Raw genomic sequence first — 25,291 nt, forward strand, 5'->3', positions numbered from 1 at the left:
AAAAAAAAGGAGAGAAAAGAAAATTTCTTTTGGTTCTCTTCTCTTTTGTAATCTTTCTTCTCACACTGAGAACAAGAACAGAAATATTTTGTTTTTGTCTGTGGAAATTCCCTCCAAAATTGGACTTTATTGTAAGCTCAAAAAGACCCCAGTACCAATAAAATTAAATAATTAGGCATGTTTGGGCATACATGGGGTTGCATACCAATACACAAGAGGGTATTTGAATTAATTAGGCTTAAACTTTAAGACGTGGCTACTCCAGACCATGTCCTCTCTGTCCAACTGTTAGAATTGCCCCATTATCTGTCCATGTGGCTCAAAATGGTGGACCATTCCATTAGTAAGCCGTTCCAAGGACCATGTAAAGGCAATTTTCCCTTATATTGGCTTCTTTGAACTTTAAAATATAATATTAATGTCAAATAGCAAATCAGCCCATATAATATGGATTTCTCATAGGATGCATTATGGCATTTCTACATTTGAAATAAACACTAAAAATATATTGCACTTCATTAAGCTTAAGCCAATCTCTAAAGACTTTATCATGGAATCTTGTTAATAGACTATCTCTAATCTTTTCTTCTGTTTTCTATTTTTGTTGTCAAATTTCTCCCTGTTGTTTCCCGTCCGTAGTGAGCATTCACCCCTTTTTTTCTGTCCCATCACCTGCCCTTCCAACCATATTTGCTAGAGAACTGGTTCCTGGATGATTGCAATTTATAACAATGGTTTGCAAATGTAAGCTGAAAAGGTCCACACTAGCATTGGTTAATTTCAAAAAAAGTAATCCAACCCACCATTGAGATTCATTTAATGGTTCATCTCCAAACTAACCCTCTTCATTGGTCCCTGATGGGCGTTCGGGTTATTTATTTGGTTACATTCTATAATTTCTGTTGAATCTTGCATTAATGTCACATGTGTGAAACTGTGCTGCTTAGGTGAAGTATTGACAACTGAAGAAGCTAGAAGGCGGCAGCAGAAGTACGATGAACTTGCTTCAATTAGTCAATTTTCTTCTGCCCTTTTGGTTGTGCGAGAGCATCTACCTTCCAGAAAAGCATGTTTGAGGGTGAACATTGATGCCACAAGAGTTGGAAATGTTGCACGCTTTGTTAATCATTCTTGTGATGGTGGCAATCTTTCAACAGTCTTGGTGAGAAACTCAGGCTTGTTGCTACCTCGTCTTTGTTTCTTTTCTTCCAGAGACATACAAGAAGGTGAAGAGCTTACATTTAGTTATGGAGATGTTAGACTCAGGCCTAATGGCTTACAATGTTTTTGTAGTAGCTCTGGTTGCTTTGGAGTTCTTCCTTCAGAACAGACATGATGTCTTCCTCGGTTTTAGATTTCCTTTGCTCCATTTTAGTGTATGTTTCTGTTGATGCCTTCCTGTGGCTAATCTGATATATCTCATTTGTCAATCAACAAGCAATCTTTAGTGCAACTGTTATATCTATCTTTAACCATCAGATTGTTGGATCATTACTTCATGGTTCTATGATTGAAGCAAGTTGGGGGTTGGTTAACCAGTGGAATTCTTGTGCTCTCCAAGTTTACTGATCAGTGTTATGGGGTGTATCATTTATGAATATAATATAGAGATTATAGCAAAAAATATTATTTATTTCCGTTTATTTTATTATTAGGAAGAAAGTTTCAGCTCAAAGAAGAAGAAAATATTGCAAAATGAAGGCTTGAACATACTTTATTAGAGGAAACTACCCTGATCTCATCAAAGTTGCCTCTTTAAGAAACACACAGAAGCGTGAGTTATTTGATGAACTTGTACTTTTCCAAAATACCCTCCTGATATCCCCCATGTGCATCACAAGCCTTGTGTCACCGTGGGCACAGGAAGACCGTCACAATTTGCTACACTTTGTTTGATCAAGATTGTTGTGTCCAATGCAAAAACAATCTTGACATGCTCAAACTTGAAGGAATAAAAGTAGTTTTCTTTCCCCTGCCCTTCCCCTCCCCCAACTATTCAGGATTCATGACTTTATTTTTCAAATTCTTGACGACCAGAACAGTCCATCCTCGAGAGAATGGATCATCATCATGTATGTACATTTATCTGTCACATGGTGAAATTGGATGTAAAAGGAACAGGTGTTGGACTTTGACTCATACATTTAAGGTTGAAACTTGAAACTTGAAAGTGAATGTATATGTAGAGGAACTGAATTCGCGTTCAAGTTCAAAGTTGAAACCCCCTCCCCATTAGAGCCTGATCACATTTGAATGTGACATAGAGAGCCATCCGTAGAAGATTGAAGCCCCCATAGTACTGTGAATCCCGTGGACGTGTACTACTAACGCTCACCATTCCACACGCGACGGAGCAGCACAAATCTTGTGTGCTCCCCCCACACGACCAACAATTTCTTTTACTAATATTTTACACTTAAACTTTACTTACCCACATCAACAAACAAACAGAATTAACACTCCCTTTGCACTCTCTCTTTCTCTCTCTCTACATGGTACAAAATGAAACCACAATTCATCTGTCTCTCTCTCATCAGCAGAGAGAGCAGTAACGTCTCCCACCTCATTCACCTCGCCAACCCCCTCACGAGACTAACGTGCCCTCTCCTGAGTCTATCAAATATATATTAACACTACCACCACCTCCTCCTTTCTTGGCTCACCATCTCCCTCGGCACCACCACCTTCTTTGACATGGATCAGGAGTCCTCTTGCGATGGTCACCGTAGTAGTGGCATTGGAAAGCGAACTGCTGTTACTCTGGCAACTACATCAACAACAGCTCCACCTTGTGGTGCATGCAAGTTCTTAAGGAGGAAATGCATTAGTGGATGTATCTTTGCACCATATTTTGGATCAGACCAAGGTGCAGCTCGCTTCGCAGCCGTCCACAAGGTGTTTGGCGCAAGTAATGTATCTAAGCTTTTGTTACGTGTACCACCCAACCGACGACATGATGCTGTCGTCACCATATCTTATGAGGCTCAAGCTAGGTTGTCTGATCCTGTTTATGGATGCGTCTCCACTATACACGCATTACAGCAACAGGTTAGAATCTATTATTTCATGAGTTTTATCCAAGTTCTTAACAAATGGTATCAGAGCTAAGGTTGCAGCGAAGGCAGAATTTACAACTTGCAGGGGAAGTAAGTCTTTCATGTTAATTTTTTTCAGGTGGCTTCATTGGAAGCAGAGCTCTCTTCTGTGCAAAGCCAGCTGATGAGCTGTAGGTTAGCCATGGCAAATGCTCTTCAGAGCATACAGAATCAACAGAATCAGCTTCATCAGCTGCCGAATTTTGCAGTGCTTCAGCCGGCTTACTCTAATAATTCATCGGCCTCCAACAACCTTGTCAACCTCAGTAGCTTATCGTCAAATTTCGAAATTGCAGTTGAGACTGCGCCATCTTCTCATAGCTTTGACCCTCTCCAGCTCTCCAGGCTTTCACAGGAGGAAGAGGGTGAGGAAGAGATACTTCACCAGAAATAGTATTCTTATTTAAATTCTCTTCTTCTTCTTCTTTTTTTTTTTTTTTTCTGGTGGGGGTGGGGCGGTGGTAATAGTTTGTTTTTCTCATCTCTCTTATGCTCATAGATTGAAACAAAATTTTCTAGCAATTAAACATCCTTAAGTAATAGATCTGTCTCACATAAAACTAGAGGGGAAAATTGAGACTTAAATTACACAAATAATTTCTGATAAATTCTTTTTAATGTTCTAAATTTTCTCTTAGAATATGAAAAAGTCCCATCATTTTTCATGAATTTTTTCTCCAACTATTCATGGATAATCATGATCAAATTTGAAGGATTAGTTTAATATACTACTAATCTCATTGCTTGGATATGAGAAATAATTTTATTTTTCTTTCAATTTAATGGATGTGAATGACCATTAACCTGAGTGGCAGTTACTATTCTAATTTTAGAAGAAATTTGACCATGTTAGTTGTGTGCTTAGTGGGAATGGGGTATGAGGACTCAAGAGAGGATGGGGCACCGGAAGGATTAAGTCCAGATCCCCCACTCCATGGATGATGTGATTTTGGGTGGGGTGGGTTTTTTTCTTTTTGGATAGGTAGACTCCAAAAATAGTTGAACTCATTACCTCTTGATTGTGAAAGTGTTGGTTTTTATCGACTGAGCTATCCCTTGAGGTTTGAGGTGGGGTGGTTACCTGCAGTAGAGAGGAATCTTCCTCGGAACAAACTTGATCCGCACTCCCTTTCTCGCGGGAATCACCTAGAGGAGTATTTAATTTTATTTGCTTGGTCCAGAATCCACCGAACAATAAGTAGTTTACTCAGAAGCTCACTCTCTAGCCATACTGTCTGTTTTGATGGAGAGCTCGACCTTTTCTGGCCCTGTTCTAGCCCTCGGCTTCTTGGCCTTTTGGCCTATGAGGATATCTAATTTCTTCCTTTTAATAGCATCTGTTTACCAAAACACAAATGGGAAGGCACATTGGAGGACATACATCTCAAGGTCTGAAAACCCGATTCAGACATAGGACTTTGGCTTCTGGCTTCCAGCTTCCGGCTTGCTACTTCTGCCTTCCATATTGATTTTGATCGAAATAGATCAAAACCCTAGAAAGAATCAGGGATGAGCAAAAATCTTCTGAGTTTCTAGAGCATTTTATTTAAAAATCTTGTTGAAGAGAAAAATGTATCAAAATGGAAAATCTAAATGTATTCATAACCAAAATCATGGTTAGTCGATTATGATTCTATTGATAACGGTCTGATTATTTGAAGCATGCTACATCTTCAATGAGGAAGGTTGTTTGAACTTGTAAGCCATAACCTTATCTTTTCATTTTCTTTAGATAGGTAGGGAGAGGAACTAAATAACAACTAAGAGGTTCAACATTGAGACGAATATGGATTTTTTGCTAATCAACTGCATTAGGCAATTGTTGTTTATAAACTATAACCATTATTCCATTTGGCAATCCTACATACGCCTAACTTCATTGATTCGCCAAACAGATTAAAATATTCAGTCAAAAAGGTTGAGATTGCGAATCTCAATACAAACAAAAATGGTCACAATGACTCAGATTGATTACAGCAACCGCACTAATAAAAAGCAAGACAAATAGGGACAATGCCTTGCACTAGCAACACTACCCGGAGTCTCCTCTTTGCAGTCATCATACATGGAACACCCTCCTCAAAACCCCTTCGTTTTTTTCGGTAAATCAAGATTAAACCCCTCAAGTCTGGACTCTCTACCCACATCCACATGGGTACCTCACCCACATGGGAAAGTACCAACGAAATGACACACCTTATAAATAAGGAAGATTCCATTTAAGGGCTGGTAACACTCCTAGAATAGATTCTAATGGCAGCTCAGAGGACTTTTCCCTTATTTTGAGAGGTCTTTTCCCTTATTTTGATGGGTAATGCTTACTTGCTTAGCATGCAATAAGTGGTCACCATCTCAGAGGCAGATGAGACACAAAACTCCATTCCATATGAAACAACGAACGTGATTCCTTTGTTAGTCAAAATACCCAATTGAAAAGACGTTCAACCGAGGTGGGTAAAGTTGTCTTGGTGTGGTGGTTGGACCCAACAATGGAAAATAATACCCTATTTTTATTACAGACAACAGATGAAGGAATCTACCTTGGGCCTAAGCCCAATTTTGAGAGAGAAATCTGTCAATTTTGGCGACTGAAGCTTTCCACTTGGAATGGTAGCAGCAGCTCGCAGGTTAACGTCATGGAGCAACTAGTTTCAATGGTAAACAAACCTTCACCTAATTTCTCTGTGTGAAACCATGGACTAATTTAAGCTGCATACAGGGACTGCACACTTCCAGGCGCCTGTGTTTGCTCTTCATTTCTGTACTTTTAGAATTTATTTCTGCTAACATTCTGTTTTCCAAAGACCAAAACTGCCTCAGTACAGTGCAATTAACTCAAAGCATAATGAGTAAGGAGTTGGTGATTGAAACAGAGAATATGAAGAAGATTAGTAACTCTCAGATGAAATTTCATGGTGTGATTCATAACACTCAAGTATTCAAATCTGCCCATTACAATAGTATCGTATTCAAAATTTTGATTTAAATGCGGCAGAAATTACAACCAAAATGTAACAAACCAAAGGGTGAACAGAAAAACTATTAAGTCTAGAGAAACAAAATCCGAAACAAGATACAGTAGAGCAGAGTACAGGGGTAGATATGCCTGGATCAAGCATGCCTTGCCTGGAAATCCTTCATGAAAGCAACCAATTTCTCAACCCCTGCCAAAGGCATAGCATTATAGATAGAAGCTCGCATCCCACCAACCGATCTGTGACCCTTAAGCTGAACCATCTTCTCTTTGGCAGCTTCCTTGATGAACTCTGCTTCCAGATCCGATCTCTCGAGAGTGAAAGGCACGTTCATGAGCGACCTCACTGATTTCTCAACTGGGCATCTGTAGAATCCTCCACTTGCATCAATCGTATTGTAGAGAATATCTGCCTTCTTCAAATTCTTCTTATGAACCTCCTCCAGACCTCCCTGATCCAACAGATCTTCAAAGACTAGTCCACACATGTAGATACCATAACAAGGTGGGGTGTTGTAGAGAGATTTGTTGTCGGCGTGGATCTTGTAATCAAGCATCACGGGTGTAATCGGCTGGGCATTTCCGATCAGATCTTTTCTGACGATCACTATTGTGACACCAGATGGACCCACGTTCTTCTGCGCTCCAGCATAGATGAGACCAAATTTCGAAACATCGACGGGCTTCGAGCAGAAATTAGAAGACATATCTGCAATCAAGAGTTTGCCATTGTTCTTCGGGGTCGGATGGTTCTTGAACTCGACACCGTGAATGGTTTCATTGGCGCATATATGCAAATACTTGGCATCTCGGTTTTGCTCCAACTCATCGAAAGATGGGATCTTTGTATACTTGTCGGACTTCCCAGACCAGATTACCTTAGGTTTACAGAACTTCTGGGCTTCCTTAAAAGCCTTATCTCCCCAAGACCCAGTAACCAAATAATCAACCGGATCTTCGGGATTGCAGAGATTCAAAGGGATCGCTGCAAATTGGGTAGTGGCACCGCCTTGCAAGAACAAAACCTCGTAATCGGAAGAAATATTCAGAAGCTGACGCAGATCCGCTTCCGCTTTTTGGATTATGGAAAGAAATTCTTTACCTCTATGACTCATCTCCATAACGCTCATACCAGAACCACGCCAATTATAGATTTCAGCTTCGGCCTTCTTCAGGACTTTCTCAGGAAGAATCGCAGGGCCGGCGGCAAAGTTGAAGACGCGCTCTTGGGATTGGACCGTTTGGGTAGAGCGATCTTGAACCTGCGCAACACAGGTAATCGAGAGAGACTTGTTTGAGTGCATCGAGGTGGTGAAGTGGGTCTTGTTGGAAGGGAAGGTGTAGCTGGTGATTGGGTTTTTCAAAAAACATGATTTTGAAGTAAGGTTAGGGTTTTGGACGAGAAGGGCGTGAGGAGAAGCTGCCGTCGCCATTGCTGGAGTTGAGAAGAAAGGAGAAGACGGCGTCTTCAGACACTGTACTTGGTTAGAGAGAGAAAGAGAGGGGGGGAGGGGGGGGTTTATATACAAAGTAACAAGGTGGAAGCCTTGAAGTCCGGATGACCTCAGGTCTCGAACTAAAAGCTGGTGCGCTTTGGAAATATGACGATCAACGAAAAGCCCCGGAGAAGGGATAGAGACGGGTGGTTGGTAGGGTTCAATGTCTCAGACGGGTGGTAGTACGTGGGTCGTGGGACCCGATGGATCCAGCCATTTACAAGTGAAATAAAACTGAATTTTTTAGGGGAATTATTATGGAGAAATGAGATGGACAACACTTGTTTAACAAAATAAATCAATAAATAAATACGACACCAACCCATAGGACAAAGTCAATAATACCCCTATCCTTGCATGACCCCCTCTCAAGTCTCAATACTATCTTAACCGCGCGAGAGCCAATGAGAGTGGATGAAGAAGAATTCATAGGAGAGCCATTTTCTCATTCAGGGGGATGGATCGGTCATTTTATCCAGGCCACACTCCTTGGCAAAAAACATTTTTCCAAACTTTTATTATCATTAAGGGAAAGAGGTCATTGCGTACTTCGAACTTGTAGTATATGAAACACATTAATGGGATGCGATAAAAAGGTATAAATAGGAGGGCAACAATGTCATTTCATATGAGGGAAGAGATAGACACAAAAGTCTTAGCATACACTGCTATAGATTACCTTCTTCCTTTTATATTGTTATTAGGAAAGGAGACCGCTGCCTGGTGGTGTGGCACCTGTACTAATGCAAGGCTAGTGAGAGGACGTGCATGGGCATCAGTGAAGGGGGGATTTTAATTTTAGGGAAATTTACCGTGCCACCCCTGGAGAATGCCACAATGATAAGACAACCCCCTTTATTTCACCAAATTATTCTGACCCCCTACCGTCAATCACTGTCAAGGAATATACTATAATTGCTGATGTCAGCAACTATATTTTATTTTAAATACCAAAATGCCCTTATGAAATAGGAAGTACCAAAAATACCCCTACCATAGGTTAACATTTCTTTACCCAAATCGATAGCCCATTTCAAGACTTATTTCATCTTTCTCCCAAATCGCCGTTGTTGGACCACCGGCGATCGTTCATAGCAGCGGCATCAGTGAGGAACAACAACCTTGAGAGAAAGGGCGATTAATACATGATCTGAACTCAAACCGATTGATCCACGTCTCCTGAAAGACAAAGAAAAAAACATACCATTTTCCGGTGATCTATTAGAGAACAGAGAATCAGGTAGTACAGGAAAAAGAGCAAGAAAGCCATCTAATATCAGAGAACAGGAACAGTAAAAAGAGCAATAAGGTCGAATCGATCCGTTCTGATACAATCCGATCTACGCATCTGCAAAGACGATTCCTCGTAATAACGGACCTTTGATTCAATAATCTCACCGTATTGACTAAAAGCCCCCTTTCTACCCAAAAAAAAAAAAAAAAAGAGACCAAAAGCCCTCTCGAGAGCTTGGTCATCGGTTACCTACACAAGGCCACCAACGAAGCATCTGAACTCAACATCTGCAGAGGCCATTGCCGAGGAAGAAAATGGATCAAACGAACAGAAAAACTAAAGAAAAATCTTGAAAAAGTAAAAGAGGAGGATCACCCCTTACCACATTGTTGGGTGTTAAAAAAACGAAAAATAAATTCAAATTTTATATAAATTCAATTATTTGCTATTCCATTGTCTCGACTCTGTTTACACCGCTTGCTTAAGGTCGCCAATTTTATCAATGGTAAGGGTATAATGGTCATTTTAACTCCACACTTAATATTGACTGACGGTAGGGGGGTCAGAGAATAATTTGGTGAAACAGAATGGGTGGTCTTATCATTGTGGCATTTTCCAGGGGATGGTGCGATAAATTTCTCTTAATTTTATAAAGGCAAAAATTTTGTCTGGTTGCATGGCCTTTACGTCCAAAGGCCTTAGACACAAGGGCATGAAATTACCATTCAACTCCCTATGCAACTAGATAGTGATCTCTTGTCTTTTTAATATTAACATGATTATGTAACTATGGTTTTATGAATGAGGAGTGGATTGGTAGAATTGAAATTGGATGATACCGATCTAGATTTTGACCGATTCTAGTCAATGGCCAATTTTATTGCGATTTTATGTTTTATCATTTTAAGAAATAGAAACAAGCTTTATAAATGATATCAAATGCAACTAAAACCGTTTTATGAAGAAAAATGATAGCAAAAAAGGCATTGTCCAAACCATTTTAAGTTTTGATTATTTTGCAATCAAATCATTTTCGTTCTAAATCTTGAGAAAAAAATTAATGGAAAGGCAATGAAACCATTTATTGAAATGGGTCGTGTTGTTCTTCGAAGCCCACTCCCAAAGATTGAAACTATATATATACATAAATTTCTAAATCATCCCTCCACGTGGTTGAAAAAAAACCACTTTTTCTGTTTTTCAAATCAAAACTATGTATCTTTCTGTCTTCACTTTCTGTTTTTTATACTTTTGGAACTATTCCATTTTTTGATAAATGATGTTAGTCGCTTTTGGCATACACATATTGCTTGATAGTCAAAACAGGACTTACATATATTGGTCGCATTATCAGGAATTTGCCCTCCGTGGGCTTCTTGATTTTTGTGGTTATCTTTTTCCATGTTTTGTTCACCGAATTTAGACTTAAATGCTTATTTTCATTTTTTTTTTCACCCTCTCTTAACCTATCAAAATTGGTTTTGCCTTCTTACCGAAAAAAAAATGGTTCTTGCTTACACGAAAGGGCAGCCCACCAAGGAGTGGGTCAAGGATGAGACCTCTCAAACTTGGTTCTTGCTCACACCAATGGGCAGCCCACCGAGGGGTGGGTCGTAGGAAAGTAAGAGAGGAGAGAGAGAAAGAGATAGATCCTCTCTTGCCCTATCAAAATTGGTTCTTGCTTATACCAGTGGGAAACCCAACAATGAGTGAGTCACAAGAAAGAGAGAGAGAGATCCTCTCTTGCCCTCCCAAAATTGGTTCTTGTTTAAACCAATGGTCAAACCACCAATGAGTGGGTCACAAAGGAAAGAGAGAGAGAGAGACATTCAAAATGACAACGACCCTCAGCTTGAAACTGTTAACGATGGTTCGAGGAATTGGGTTGGGATTGACGGAAAATGGGCCTGGTGCCAATGAAGGGTCCAGGGCCCTTGTATCATTCGGCCGATGTGGACTGGAATATGCCATGACTGATTCCGATTCTGGCCGATCTGTAATGAAGTTCTTTGGCCAATTTGACTCCATTCAAATTGGAATCAACGGTGATTAATTGAGACCAATTCATGATGATTTTTTTTTTTTTAAACCGATTTTTGGATTTTTCTGGCTGATTCAACCTGATTCATGTCAATTCGGGTTGGAACCGGATTGAAATCAGCAGCGATCGATTCCGGTTACTCAAACCTTGCTATCCCTTGTCAAATTCAAGGTCATCCATGTTATGAATTAACAATGCAATATAAGATTGATTTGCAAAAGAAAACGAAAGTGAATCACATTGTTACCGTCCTATATCAGTATAAGGGGGGCTGATCCCATATCGTTTTCTAAAGAGAATTGATGTGGATTGGTATGGTCTTGAATCCCCTCATCTTGTAAGTTGGTTTTGTAAGCTGGTTTATAGGGTTGAATTCTTCCAGGTCCGTGTCAGTAGTATCAAAGCACTTGATCTCGGACACTAGGTTTAAAAAAAAATATGCCGCAATCTCCCAGAAGTAAGTTGGGTTTTATTAGCCCATTTCTAGATAGTGAATCAGTAGGGGTGTCAATTCCAAGCCCGCATCGATAGGCCCGACTTAGACCGGCCAAATTAATAAACCTGTTGGATTTAAGCCTGGCCTATTTATAAATAGGTAGTACACGGTGCAAGGGGCCCGATGGGCCTCCCGATCGGCCCCGACCTGTTTACAAACCCGACCGTTTATATAGGTATTTTGATTTTTTTTTTTTGATAGAATAGGGTATGTATTGATATTTTTATCAATTATTGACTGTAATTAAGTATAATATCTTTTCAAAAGTGTTGATAATTTAATAAAATAAATTAAAGTATCTTAAATCTATGAAAAATAAAAACTATTTAAGGCTCGTTTAAGGTTTTATTGGTACATCATCCCTTTTAAGACCCGATTATAATTCGATTAGCTAGATTACGAGAAATTCAATTAAAACCCAAACCCGATCGAACTTAACATAAACCCAATCAAAACCGACTCGCTCCTTAAATAGGTAAATCATGACCTGGCAACAAAGGCCCAATTGAGATCGACCCTGCCCGAATGACACCCCTAAGTGAATGGATCAATCACGTCACGCCGTGGCAGAGGTTCTCTTAAAAGCGAATCTTTCTTTTTCGTCCAATAAAGAGTCCCTTGCCTCGCCATTTCTTTGATATTGACTGTTCCATGTCAGGTGCCTCATGCGAAACTCATATTTATATTACATTCGTAGTCAAGAGACTCGAGAGTCGAGACTCAAGACTCAACTCAAGACTCAAGAGCCAGTGAGGGCCCTTTATCTTTATTTTCTTTTTTGTCAAGCTTTATCATTTCAATTAACAGGCGACAGCCGACAAGTAATTCGAAAGAGAGAGAAAACAAAAGGGTACGCCAGCAGAGGCTACGGCCTGATCAGCTAACATTCTCCTTTAATAGTTATAAGAGAGAAAACGTTGATCGCAAAATCTACTCCAACATGAGGGTCACTAAGAGCATGCGTTGAGACAATCAACTGGAAGCGAGGTAGTCAGCTAATGCATTGAGGCATCTAATAGTGGGGACATCTGGAGAGTATTCTTTTGGGGGAGCTCAGCCTATGCCACAGTCTATATCTTTCTTCTCCTATTTAAAATGATCAACATGAGTATAAGAGAGACAAATTGTAGAGAGTGTTGGTGGAGGCTGTGCTAGTTCTCCGAGAGAGCATTCTCCCAAATCTTACAATGTATTATTGGGACATTGAAGGCTCGTTTGATAACATTTCTGTCGTTTCTGTTTTAAAAAACGACAAAAACATAAATTTTGGTTATAGAAACATAAACGGAATTGAAGGTGTTTGATAAGTCATGTTTATGGAAGTCGATAGAAACCAATGAAAGAATGGCCACGAGTCGTTTCTAGAAACGGCGAAACAAGTTTTTCACCTGGGTTGTTTCTTGAACTATAATTAGGTAGAAATTTCTATTTCTATTTATGAAAATAAGTGAAACGAAACAGTTTTATCAAACCCTTGTTGTTCCATTTCTACTGTTTATGGACATAGAAAAGGCCTAAGTGTCTCCACCTTTGTGTGAATAATACATATAGAATCCAACTTCTGTCACATTGTGAATAATAAATTGATGGGACCATATTACTTTATTGTCCATGAAATGATCATTTACATTTAGCTTTGAAATGCCACATGCACTTCTACCTAATAATAAGAATCCAAGCCAGTTACAAAAAAAAAAAAAAAAAAAAAGAATCCAAGCCCTTGTTTTTTAAGGACTCCCACTGAAAATCATTTCTTAAAATCACAAGACTAGATGCTCCTATATGCTAGTTAATCATTAAAGTTGCTGATTAGTCCTTATAAGTGTCTACCCATTACCTTTGACTGGGTTGATGTTATGGCAGATTTCCCACACTTTACACTCAATTAATGAAAGTTTAGTTGAGTAATTAAGTTAGGATCCTAAAGTGAATCCAACTTGGTCAATGTGATAATCCACTCAATTCGTTCATTTACTTCCTAGTTATGTAGATCTCGTCCTAGGATCTTGAACATGCGAGAATCTCGTGGATTAGGTACACCATTTTTTATGTAATTATTAACTAAATGAAATAAGCTGAGAAAAGGTTCTACGGATAGAAACACTACTTGAGTTACATAGCTAAACCTATTCACGATTGGTATATGGTTAAGCTTTCCTATAAGAGCTTGATATCTATGAGAATGGTTGAGTGCTAAGGCTTCACCAGCAATTATTGAAGTTAGGTATAAGTGATTTGAACTTTGAAGCAACAAAGACTAGTCCATGTCCTTTATTGAGAGAGTAAAATATCCTAAACCGACAGCCTTTGACTTTGAAGAGAAAGCTGCTTATGAGAAGATAGAATGGAATCCTCTAATTACTTTATGTGTTGAGGTAGGAGAGATACTTGCACCTTCATTCGAACTTTGAAGGGTTGATGGAAATAGCATTTACACATGCTTTCTATAATAAGGTCTACATTTGAAGAGTTTTGAGTTTTACAAAATCTACCAAACTAATTTGGTCAAGGCAACAGGTGTAAATGTTGATTTTCCAATGAAATATCTTTAGAATGAGGTCCCCAACAAAACAATAGCACGGAGACCTTCAATACTAAGCGGGATGTTGAGTATGACATCCATTTCTAGTTTGTTAAATTAATTATCCTATATTTAAAATGTTTAGTGAAATTAGAAATCATGTTTGATTATGTTGTAAGAGTGAAAGATGAAAATTTAAACACAACTTTTTAACTACCATGCCAAGATTGATGACCCAAATTTTTATAATAACACGTAGATCTCATTGTCCTTACTAATATGCTAATTTTGAGTGTAATCTAACGTCTTAAACCGTGCTACTAACAAGGTAAAAAACACAATTTGCTGAATAATTCTAGACTATCAAAAAAAAAAAATATATATGCAAGAGAATGTTTAGTGGTAATGACATTGTGGGCCAATTCTTAATCAGTATGTACACATTGCATGGCTACATCAGTGATGTCATTATAAGAATTGAGAAAGCATTCCCCTCATGTATTTTAGGGTTTTTTTTTTTTTTTTTTAAACTTATTTTAAAGGAGAGGATTATGTAAAAGACAATCTAGCCCTTATGTGAACTCGATGGCCAATGAAAGTGCTCACAAAAGCATCAGTAGAGTTTCTCCTTCCATGTTTCTGTTCCTTATTTTAAGTTGCATATTTGAGACATGTGGCTGAGTTAGCCACATTGATCATTGGTCATTGGTTGGTCATAATATCATTAAGTCATTTAACCCCTTTGAGGTTCCTTTCAGTTGTAGCGGGAATCCAAAGAAATGACAACATCAAAGTGCACAATAAACCCAATCAGTGACATCTCCTTTAGCTAATGAAGTAATTAATAGAAAAAAAAAAGGAAATGGAATGCTAATGTACCAACAAGAATTCTTCTATATAGATTATAGAAAGGCCCTCAATGTCTCGGTGGCCATGGCGATTTGGGTCATTTGCAGAGATGAGCGAACGCACGCGGAAGAGCAATGACCCGTTAATAGTATAAGCAAAAGCAAAACCCCACCCACTTGGCTTAGGTTTTGTCTCTCTTTCTGTATCGGAAACCCTAAATTCCAGCAGGAAAAAGTAATTGAATTTCCGACGAAGGAAGGGGATCGATGTCGACACCGGCGAGGAAGAGGCTGATGAGGGATTTCAAAAGGTTGCAGCAAGATCCACCTGCGGGGATCAGTGGAGCTCCTCAGGATAATAATATCATGTTGTGGAATGCTGTGATTTTTGGGTATTTCTTCTTCTCTAATTATAAACTTGCTTTGGATTCATCTGTTTCTACCTTTGATTATTTTATCAAGTTCATTTGATGGTTATTGGAATTGCTTTGGTTTTGACTTGCAGACCTGATGATACCCCTTGGGATGGAGGTAAGTGAAATTATTTTCATCCTTGATGGCCCTCCTTTTTTCCTTATAAAATATCTCTAGGATTTGGTCATCTAAACTAGATTTAAGACTTTGTTATTGTGCTGCTCACGACTGTGAGTTTTACTGTTTACATTCCCACGAAGGATTTTTTTAGGTTATCAATATTCTTGTGCATGGATGTGCTTCTGATTATGCTGGTCAGGGGGTTGTCAGGTTTTCAATGTTTTCCGGCTGGTTATGACTTATGAGGTCTATGTGTTAATATTTTTCTGTTTTTCTTTGTTTTGTTGAAATTTGACTTACTTTTGTTTGTTTACGATTGTAATTGGGATCTCAAATTACAGTAAGGTTATGTTGCTTCTTGAACATGGGGGAGGGGAATTGTCTGGTGTATGTATCCTTTATTTTCTTACGTTCCTTGATTATGTCGTAGATGTTCAAATGGGGCATTTTAGGTAGTTTAGATTTATTGGCTGTGTTTTTGCCTCTATGATTGTTAATGGACCACGAAACATGCCCACTACCATTATATCAGGGTTTTAAATGCCAATTAATTTTTTCAGAATGTTGAAATGTTGATCTACTTTAATGCCAATTAAGTTTTAGAATGTTGAGATATCGATCCGCTTTAAGGAAACTAGAAACTGTGTTATAATGTCCATACATATTCAACTACCTGGCAGTATGATACCAAAAAGGGAACAAACAAAAGTTTCTTAAGAATTGGTCATTTAATATAAAGAACAAGGAATGACGCAGATGACACAAAGCAACACAAAAGTATAGTCTCTAACTAGAAAGGATTAAAACACTTATCATTTTCACGTTCTGTTTCGAGTACCCCGGTTAATTTCAACTTTATTGATTTCCCATATTGTTCAGTACCCCGGTTTAATCTCAACTTTTGTTATTTTCCATTTTCCATATTGTTCTTACTTTTTAGCCATGAGTTAAATCCATGATATAAGTCATTAGAATATAACTTGCATTATTTGTAGTGAGATTTGATCTCAAGCAAGTACTTTCCCTCTTTTTATAGTATTTATATTCAAATAAGATCCCTAAGAGTTTTGTAGCTGTTTATTTATTTTCCAGCATATCCATAAGTATCAGTGATTTGTCTCTAAAATTGAGCTTAATTTACCTAAAGCCTTTGTTAAAGGAATACCGTATATTTGCCTAAGATGGACTCACTATTTTTAGTGGGACTCAGTACAGACTCATGCTGATTTCTAGTGGGGTCTACTGAAAAAAAATTCCATGAGGAGTGGGGTCTCGACGGTTTGTGGGGATAGCACTCCCAAATTACTCCTCTGGTGCATTTACTGAAATATCTTCAACAATTCTTTTACAAAGAATCCATTGTAATTACATGATTACCCATCAATGGGTGTTCTACATCCTGGCCAAATTGTTTCAGGGTGTTTCTGGTACTGGCTTTGCAGCTGATCTGGGCCCTTTGAACAGGCTCACAATATTGCCCACCAACATTGTTTTAGAATTCTGACTGGAATGGAATCCTTACCGGAGGAGGCATAAACACAATCCCTTCAAATTGGAAGAATAGTAAGAATGATAAAATCGGGTTTATGGAATGTCAAGTTGAATGTTTCTCTCCCATTATTTCACTAGCACTCTTGTAATTTTTGATGAACTTGTCTTTAACAAAGAAAACTGTTCTGAGCTGAGGTTGAGGCCAAGATGAAAATTGAGATTCCAAACCATGATCGTGTTGGATTTCCATTGCTGATTTTGGTTATCTTCTGGATTATGTTCTTCAGAATTAACATCTTTTATTTATGAAATATTTCTTCTTGTATATAACTACCGTTGGTGTTGGGTTCCTTGAACTCAGAATCTGTGATTTTTGTTTGGACCTGGGAATCTTAGAACAGTTCCATTGATTTGATTTTGTAACAGATCTGCAGTCATTGGTAGACACCACGGTGGTTTCTTGGTGCTCTAAGTGTAGGAGCTCTTGTGAGGCCAACAATTTTCTTTGTTCTTCGCCCTTGTGTGCAACACGGACTGAAGGGGATTCCCAAAAGTCAATTGCATGACCCAGTTTCATAGTCCTTTCAAGATGTTAAACTGCCAGTAACTTGCAGTTTTATAGCTTTAGTTTTACTGTTTATGTATATATGAACTGGCATTTGTTCCTCCAAATTATGTCTTTCTGAATATTGGAGGAGCAATTTTATGTTACGTTGGTTGGATATTTTACTTCTTATTTTTGTTCTTGGCCCTGTATGGTATATTGAAGTTAAAGTTTGAAGGGAGTAGGAGTTTCCATAGACAATACTTGGCTTAGCTGCTATGGTGATGTTTGGTTTGGTAAATACATCTTTTTTGATGTTAGTTCCAAGCTTGCTTCCCTCCCCCCTCCGCCTTGTAAAGGACTTCCCAAGGAACAGGCTTATTGTTGTTTCCTGGGGCTTGCCCTCCACCATTGTGACCCCCACCCCAGTAGATGCTTCGGCTGAGTAGTTCCCTCCCCCCCCCCCCCACACACCTTTCTGGCCCTGTATCCCATTCCTCCTTCTCCCTCTTCCCTCTGGGTCTCTTGTCTCCTCTTTTTTTTGTTAAAATATTTATTATTCATTTAAAAAAAAAATTGGTTGGGGGGGGGGGAGTACATGGTTGGTCTTCCTTTTGCAGTATCTTCTGTCAATTTTTGTGTATCTAAATCCTTGTGAGTTTCCTCAGGTACGTTTAAATTGACGCTGCAGTTCACTGAGGATTACCCTAATAAGCCTCCTACGGTTCGATTTGTTTCACGGATGTTTCATCCAAACAGTATGTCAAATCTTGACCTAAAATGTTGTTCTCTGTTCATTGCCCAAATAGATGATTAACTGCTAACATACTGCCTTTCTACATGGAATCTTTTTTGGGCTTGGTAGACGTGGTTATCTGAAATGGAGAAATTGTTTGGGCTTGACAGTGTTTTTATGGATTTGACCAGTTTATGCAGATGGAAGTATTTGCTTGGATATTTTACAGAATCAGTGGAGTCCTATTTATGATGTTGCGGCTATATTGACTTCTATTCAGGTGTGACTTCTTGCAATCCTTTATATAGTTTAGGGTAGGAAATGGCCAGTGGTGATATATTTTAAACTTTCATAACATGTATTTGCTTAATAAATTCACAATGTTTTGTGGTTTTATATAAAATCATGATTTAAAAATTATCCTCTTGTGTGGGAAGTGGGAACTGATCGGTCATTAGGAATTGTTAGAATTTCTTTAGAATTTTAATATATTGGTTGCTTCCTTTGGATTGGTATTCTAGACCATGGGCTGAAGCTTTGGCTCATAACAGGTAGCTTACGTAATTGTTAGCCTCAAGATATGGTTGGTTGCTTATAGTTACTACTAACTAGTAAAGAATGTACTTTCTTCCTAATGACACTGCTCATAGGAAATAGTTTTTAGCATTCTCTCCCTGCATCCTCCATTCCCTCTTGCTTAGTAGAACTTGTTAATTACCAACAAAAATTTATCTGAAGAAAGGATAATTTTTTTTGTTACATTCATTGTACAAAATCATGCTATAGCAGTTGTATCTTTTCCATTCTCATGTGTCTACTTGTGCTTGGGCTATGTTGAGTTGGTCACAGAATGATGAAATGTTTTTTTTGTTTTTTTGTTTTTGGTTTTAAGGAAGGAAAGACAGAGAGCATAACAGAAAATACATGCATTTGGGATAATAGTTGAAAAGCGAAGTAAAATTTATGCATTAGCATTGCCATACTCTTATACTAAAATCTAACCAATTTGGTTGAAAAGAGATGTTCTGATTTTGTCTGTGTTTAAACCTTATTTGACTTTACAAAGTTTTGCATCCAGAACCAGCCTTAGTTTTTTTCCCCTTCTCCCTCTTTCTCATTTTTCCAACTTTCTCTTTATATTCTCCTTTTAATCTTATCATAGCTCAAGAAAACCTTATCCCAAATAGTTGGGGTTGTCTGTGCAAATCCTATTTAGCCATTTTACTCTTCAGGAACATATGGTGCAGGAAGGATAAAAGGAGCACCACACTTCAATTACTATTTCTGACAGTTACATAAAGTGCTAGCAGAATTCCCACTGATATAAAAAGAAAATATTTCAATCCATTTTGTAACTGGCCCTTCTCTTTTATATAAATGAATAAAGTTCTCTGACTTGTTCATTGAAAAATTGCCCCTCATGAAGTTTAACACAACATAGTAGCAGTAAACTTAAAATCTTCCTATTTTCAAATCAAACAGAGATGGATTGCCCCTTGAACCAAAGAAATCAATCATCAATATGCAACGACCTGGAATCCAGAGAATCATTCTGGTCATTTGGGACATAGTCTAAGGGCGCGTTGATTGGATAAATCTGGAGAGACATGTATCTAATTTGAATGTAATCCCATAGAATGTGATTCCCTGGAATCGTATTCTTGACAAAATAACTTTTTGTTTCTGTATGGTGATTCTCCCTGAACAATGATTCTGTCTTTGGGAAACACCCAGAATTACTCTGAATAACTGTTTGGTTGCAGAAAATAGAGTTTATTGATTTACTGAATAAGATTGCTTGGTTTGGAGTTTGGTACCAATTCCTGGGTTACCTTATATTGGCTGAAGCAAATCTGATATAGCTTGGTTGATTTGTAGGTTAGGGAATCGTCTAAGATCTTAGAATAACAGATTAATAAGCGTAAAAGATATATCCTGAGATTGGTTAATAAATCCCCCCACTCCCTCCCCTTCTAGATCAATTTGCTGTGATAGTGATCAATTTCTGTGAAGATAACGAGTAAAAAGATATCAAAAGGGCCAAATCCAATTAGGCAAAGAGAAATAGACATTGGGTTCAATGGAGTGTCCGAACTGATTGAGATGGGGAACCAGTCCAATCTTCAATCGAAAAGGATTGATGCAGTTTTGTTTACCAATCACAAAAGATTACGACTGGATTCTGAATTGAGTAAATATGTGAGTTTTTCCCTTCGTTGATTTTCCAATTACCATACCTATTGGAAGCTTCTCTCCAATTACGGTTCTTATTCTTATTGAAGAATAAGAAAATTAAATGATCAAAATCAAATTTGATACCTTTTAGCCTTTCAATTACTTCCCTGTCGGCTTGTCCCATCTTCTAGTGATTCCTTCTCTACTGCGATCTGCAATGAACTATGAATGATGAACGATGAACGATGATCTCTTTTTCTGAATTTTGCGATCAGCTCTCCACGAGTTCTGTAATGTCCTTCCAATATCCGCCAATCTCCATTGTAGGTCCACAGACGCCAGCAAAATACCTGAACATTGACTGAGAATTTGAGATTGTGATTAAGAATGAGAGAGATATTCTTCTTCTGTTCCAGTCCCAGTCCGCACTTCAAGAGTCTGGTTCCCCACTCCCCCGTCCGACTTTTGTTTTCCTCGCAAGTCTGTCTTTCCCATTGAAATCATGAAACCCCACAAAAATTCAAACCATGTAGGGATCGAGGTTTCATTGAACGACAATGAAGGTGAATTCCTTGTCCAGAGATGATCTGCTAAGACGAGTTGCCTCGTCTGATGCAACTTTCCATAAACAAAATAAAAAACCCCAGATCAGGTGATTTGCAACGAATTTTACAGCCATGGTTTCTCTTTTTAGGGATTAAAAAAAAAAAAAAAAACCGCGGCTGTTACGTAACACTGGAGAAGAAGCAAAAGACACAGAGAAGAAGAGAGAGAGAGAGAAGTTCACCTTCGTTCGGTTTCAAACTCCACAGCCCCTACAGCATTGATGAACAGTTCGGAACTTTGGATGGAGAGACTCAGCCCGATAAAAATGCCTCTCTCAAAATTTCCCTGCTTTATACCAGCTCAAGAATCACGTGTTTTTTTTATGATGAGGAGTTCTCAGATAAGTATCATTCCATGTGTAAAAAAATGAAATCCTAGAATCACCTGATTCGTTGTGGAATTGGACTCTTGTGGAACCAGACACCATCAATAAGGTAGAATAAGGATTCTACGGACATTCCGTAGAATCCTTCAATCAAACGTGCCTTAAGCAACCCTCTCTGAGTTCAATGAAAATTGGTTGGACAGTATTACTTATAGTCAACCTGTATCACTGTAAAGGCGTGAGAAGGAAACCCTAACAAGGGTGATGCAGGTAAGCCTTTCAGTCTGGGCCAAGGCAGGGCTGTATTTATCCCAAATAATGGGTTTATGTAAGTCCATCAACAAGGAGCATAGTTGGGAGGAAAATAGCTATCGGCAGGGCAGTTTAAGGATTTTTTATTTCCAAAATTAAATCAGAATTTATTTCAGAAATAAAGGAGGAGATTGCATTTATTTAAGGAGATTTTCTGATAGCTCAACCAGCCTGTCAAGAAGGTTTTGTTTTCCAGATTTGAGGTGATTTATTGGGAGGATATTTTGTAATTAAATGGACCCACAGCCAGCTGTATGAAGATTATTTTTGAGACCAATATACTTGTGCGTGAAGGCTTCTTCCCAAGGCATATCGAATTGTCAAGCTGATCGGGTTTAGGAGAGAGTTTAGGATTTAACTCAGTTATTGAATTAGTAGGCAATTTGAGATTCAATTTTATTCCTTTTTTTTTTTAATTAAGAGTTAGTTTCTATTTTTAATTAAATTGCTTATGTGACTAAGATGCTTTATTTAATTAGATTGGTTTTACATTGGAATGTTCCTAGAAGCTTTAGGTTGTAATCAATTGGTTTATAAATAAAGAGAGGCTGAAACAGGCAAACGAATTGAGTTTGATAAATAAATACAATAGCTTTATGCTGTGACTGTGAGAGACAGATTTGTGGGGTGCAGAAACCCTAGTGGGAGGCTAGGTTGGAATTAGGTGAGAGGCCTGATCTTCAGTTTAGGTGGGAGGCTTGAACATATCTTTTCTTTTTTCTTCTTTTCAGTTTCAGATTCATTATTCAGTTAGTGAAAGATCCTACTGTGGATTTAGTCCCTAGTTTCCTAATTGGGGATTGGTTCTACATTAAAGGGTTCCTGAGGAAGTCAACCTAGAATGAACTAATGGAATCAACTTAAATTTATAAATCTAGGAAAATCATCGCTTTATTGGGTCCAAAAAGAGCTGTTAGAGGGTTCCATAGTTGTCAAGGCGTAGGCATTGGCGACGTCTTAGTCACCTAGGCAGGCGCCTTGGATGCCTTGGTCGCCTGGTTGGTGCCACCTTTTTTTTATCCTCTCCAACGCCTTGGGTTACCTAACCGCCGTGACAGCTAGGTTCAGCATGATGTAAGGTGCTTTACCTAAGTAAATAACCCCAGTTGATAATAGGCTCCAAACCAAATCAGTTCCAAGTTTCAGATCTGGAATTCCAGTAGAATCACACAATTAGGGCTGAATTTAGAAGTAAATAAGAACTCATAAAGCAAGGCTCAGTAGAGTCTAAGAACCTGGCTGAGTGGTGGCCTTGTGGTGCTTGATAAAATCTCGAAACAGCAACTCAAACAGAATATATGTTGGGGAGATATGTCTGTAACCAGAATTAGAGCAAGAATTAGGTCAAGCCTGGAGATTTTCAATATCTCACAAACCAGGCCAAGGATGGGCCCCAAAAGCAGGTCGAGTCTCTCTTAAAATGATCACTTTGCGGTACTTCTCTTTCCTCAGTCTTCATCATTTCATTACCCCTTGTAGCGGTACCTCTCTTTCCTCAATGTCAATGGTAGGTTATGACCATGTAAAAGAGTCATGATCTTTCAGTGCTTAGGTGGTCCATGTGGTAAGAGTACTGCCTCTCACCCATCTCACTAGAAAATTTTCGGCCTAAGGAAAGTGGGCTGAAATGGTCTTTATGGCTACATCCCACATGGCATGATTTTGGAATACTCATTTCAGGCTTCCAAAAGTTATTAGCAATTGGATCCAATGGTCATAGATGAAGCATCTAATGACCAAGTGCCGACTATACCCGTAGAAACTCCGGTTAAGTTCCCACTGAACTAGAACATTCCCAAGCGCCTTGACACAGTGGGAAGACTATCAGACCTCCAACATGTCGACTTTTCTTACAGAAATGATAAAAAGGTGGAAGAGTGGTGGGACTCTTGAGAGTTAGACCGACATTCATACTAAGGCGTTGAAGGATGTGACACAGTTAAATGATTGGAAGCCATTTGCTTTGAGATTGACTCCATGCATTCCAACCACGCCTGGACTCTGGTGGATCTCCACCACAAAGTTGAAAAGTTTGGTGGAGTCATCGTAATGTAGTGAGGAAAATGGTTATGCTTGGAAGGCTTTGGTGATTGAGTTTTAAATGCTTGGCTTCCATGCCTGATTTTATTGCTAGTCATGTATTATTTAATCTCCTTGAGTAATTCTGGTGATCATCTTGATAGTGGCTGTGTACCTTATACCTGTCATATTACGCCTCACTTTCATTCAGTTCTACCTTCTTGCCTTTTTGTCAATCTGTAGGACGTCATAGGAAACAAATTGTTTCCACAACTAGACCATGTAGGCATTCAGAAAGGATGTGTGGAATGGTCTAGAATGCTAATAATTGCTATCATACCCGAAAACAAAAATACTAGCTGTGCATGTGATCTTGTGATACAGTATAAAGTATTAAAAGTGGTACTCTGGAGTATTGCATGATACTTGTTAATTATCGAACAAAGTTCAAATATCCCACTGTGCTGCTCCTTCGCTTAATTCCTCTATTTGTTTTTCACCAGAAAGTATTTTGAGTTACAGATACCTTTTTTTTTTTGGGTAAAGGAGTTACAGATACGATAGATTGTAAATAAATAAATTTATTTCTTTCTTCTTACCTTGCCTCTCACTCATAATGATTCACTTGTCAGTGCTAACAAATAATTGTGTTTGTGGCTTCTCAGTCCCTGCTTTGTGACCCAAACCCAAACTCGCCTGCAAATTCTGAGGCAGCTAGAATGTTCAGTGAGAACAAGCGGGAATACAACCGAAGAGTGCGTGAAATAGTGGAGCAGAGCTGGACAGCAGACTGATGATAGGCAAAGGATCACCCACCCACCTCTGTTATGTTTTAAAGTAAACAGAAAAGTTATGTTTCGGACATGGGTTTGAAGTGAAACTTATGTTTGGCAATACTTCAATCAATTGGTCACATATGATCTACTTAATATGCATGCTTTCATTGTTCTTGGGGGACAACTATTTTTGAATTCTTCTCTGCCTTTAGGTTATGCTTTGCTGGAACTGCGTTGAGATTCCTCTGTTTCCCCCTGATTCTCTCCTTCCTGGTTCATGTAATATTTAATATTTCATGCAAGTCATGTTGTATGTGTATATAGAAATGGTTTGGTCGTAGCTTTGGTGGCATAGGTGAACTGGTGATCCTTTCCCAGTGTGTTAGCTGGCTAGTTGTGTGTGAGAATCAGGGAAGAGCTCTTATAGTGTGTAACAAAGTAAGCTTTCCAAATGCCAACTTAATGGCTCATTGTTTTCCAAATATATTTGTGCTTTGCTCTTTCCTTGTTATGGTGATATTATTTGTATTACTGAACTACGCTAATGTATCTGTTCTCCTTTATTGCTGTATTGGAGCTGACCTCGACTAACGAGTTCTGTTGATCGTGATTGATACAACAGGTAGAGAGCAGGTGCTCTTTACAGGTGAGTATTAGTGTTGAATGGGAAAATCTATTCTCTGGCCTATTGCCTTCTTGGGCTTCGGCTTCTCGAGGGTATTGGTAATATGTGCAGCCAGAGGCTGCCATTGATCTGATGATGGAGCGGCTTTGCTCTTGTTACTGGAGTCCGTGTACTGGCTTACAGGTTTAGCCCAGGAAATGTATATGCAGAGAACTTGTTCCTTTCGCCCAAATTATGATTTGGGTCTTGGCAGTACTAGTCATGATAAAAATGCAAGGGTCTTCAATTGCGTAGAGAACAAGGTTTAATAACAGCACAAGTTTGAAACTAACAGATTTATATGGAAAATGATACAAGAAGCTGCAATCAAGCCTCGTGACATGCTTTGCCAGATGATTCACAGCTATAAACAAAATTTTAATTCAGCTCTTACTCCTAATTGT

The 25,291-nt window shown here is 38.6% G+C and overlaps 4 protein-coding genes across 4 annotated transcripts in view; 3 read left to right on the top strand and 1 right to left on the bottom strand.

Moving 5' to 3' along the window:
- LOC122087492 (histone-lysine N-methyltransferase SUVR3) overlaps positions 1 to 1,519 on the top strand; it is a 4,749-nt gene extending 3,230 nt beyond the window's left edge. The window contains exon 2 of the mRNA XM_042656643.1: positions 948 to 1,519. Within this exon, the coding sequence (XP_042512577.1) occupies positions 948 to 1,336 (389 nt within the window). The 3' untranslated portion in view covers positions 1,337 to 1,519. The remainder of the gene's footprint in view (positions 1 to 947) is intronic.
- Positions 1,520 to 2,607: 1,088 nt separating this feature from the next.
- LOC122087493 (LOB domain-containing protein 20) lies at positions 2,608 to 3,803 on the top strand. The gene is made up of 2 exons (XM_042656644.1): positions 2,608 to 3,048; positions 3,175 to 3,803. Exons 1-2 carry the CDS (start codon positions 2,695 to 2,697, stop codon positions 3,487 to 3,489), a joined length of 669 nt encoding a protein of 222 aa, XP_042512578.1. The 5' UTR covers positions 2,608 to 2,694; the 3' UTR covers positions 3,490 to 3,803.
- Positions 3,804 to 5,974: 2,171 nt separating this feature from the next.
- On the bottom strand, positions 5,975 to 7,594 carry LOC122087626 (phosphoserine aminotransferase 2, chloroplastic-like). Its single transcript, XM_042656822.1, has one exon. It carries the CDS (start codon positions 7,500 to 7,502, stop codon positions 6,207 to 6,209), a length of 1,296 nt encoding a protein of 431 aa, XP_042512756.1. The 5' UTR covers positions 7,503 to 7,594; the 3' UTR covers positions 5,975 to 6,206.
- Positions 7,595 to 14,728: 7,134 nt separating this feature from the next.
- LOC122086500 (ubiquitin-conjugating enzyme E2 2) lies at positions 14,729 to 24,705 on the top strand. Its single transcript, XM_042655345.1, has 5 exons — positions 14,729 to 15,097; positions 15,211 to 15,236; positions 17,943 to 18,032; positions 18,202 to 18,290; positions 24,113 to 24,705. Exons 1-5 carry the CDS (start codon positions 14,973 to 14,975, stop codon positions 24,239 to 24,241), a joined length of 459 nt encoding a protein of 152 aa, XP_042511279.1. The 5' UTR covers positions 14,729 to 14,972; the 3' UTR covers positions 24,242 to 24,705.
- The last annotated feature ends 586 nt before the right edge of the window (positions 24,706 to 25,291 follow it).

The sequence above is a fragment of the Macadamia integrifolia genome, chromosome 8 (genome assembly GCF_013358625.1).
Source record: "Macadamia integrifolia cultivar HAES 741 chromosome 8, SCU_Mint_v3, whole genome shotgun sequence".
Taxonomy (NCBI): Eukaryota; Viridiplantae; Streptophyta; class Magnoliopsida; order Proteales; family Proteaceae; genus Macadamia; species Macadamia integrifolia.

Coding starts and splice junctions, on each gene's coding strand:
- LOC122087493 (XM_042656644.1), top strand. CDS start 2,695: ATGGATCAGGAGTCCTCTTGCGATGGTCACCGTAGTAGTGGCATTGGA. Junction 3,049..3,174: donor TACACGCATTACAGCAACAG/GTTAGAATCTAT, acceptor AATTTTTTTCAG/GTGGCTTCATTGGAAGCAGA.
- LOC122087626 (XM_042656822.1), bottom strand. CDS start 7,502: ATGGCGACGGCAGCTTCTCCTCACGCCCTTCTCGTCCAAAACCCTAAC.
- LOC122086500 (XM_042655345.1), top strand. CDS start 14,973: ATGTCGACACCGGCGAGGAAGAGGCTGATGAGGGATTTCAAAAGGTTG. Junction 15,237..17,942: donor TGATACCCCTTGGGATGGAG/GTAAGTGAAATT, acceptor GAGTTTCCTCAG/GTACGTTTAAATTGACGCTG. Junction 18,291..24,112: donor CTATATTGACTTCTATTCAG/GTGTGACTTCTT, acceptor GTGGCTTCTCAG/TCCCTGCTTTGTGACCCAAA.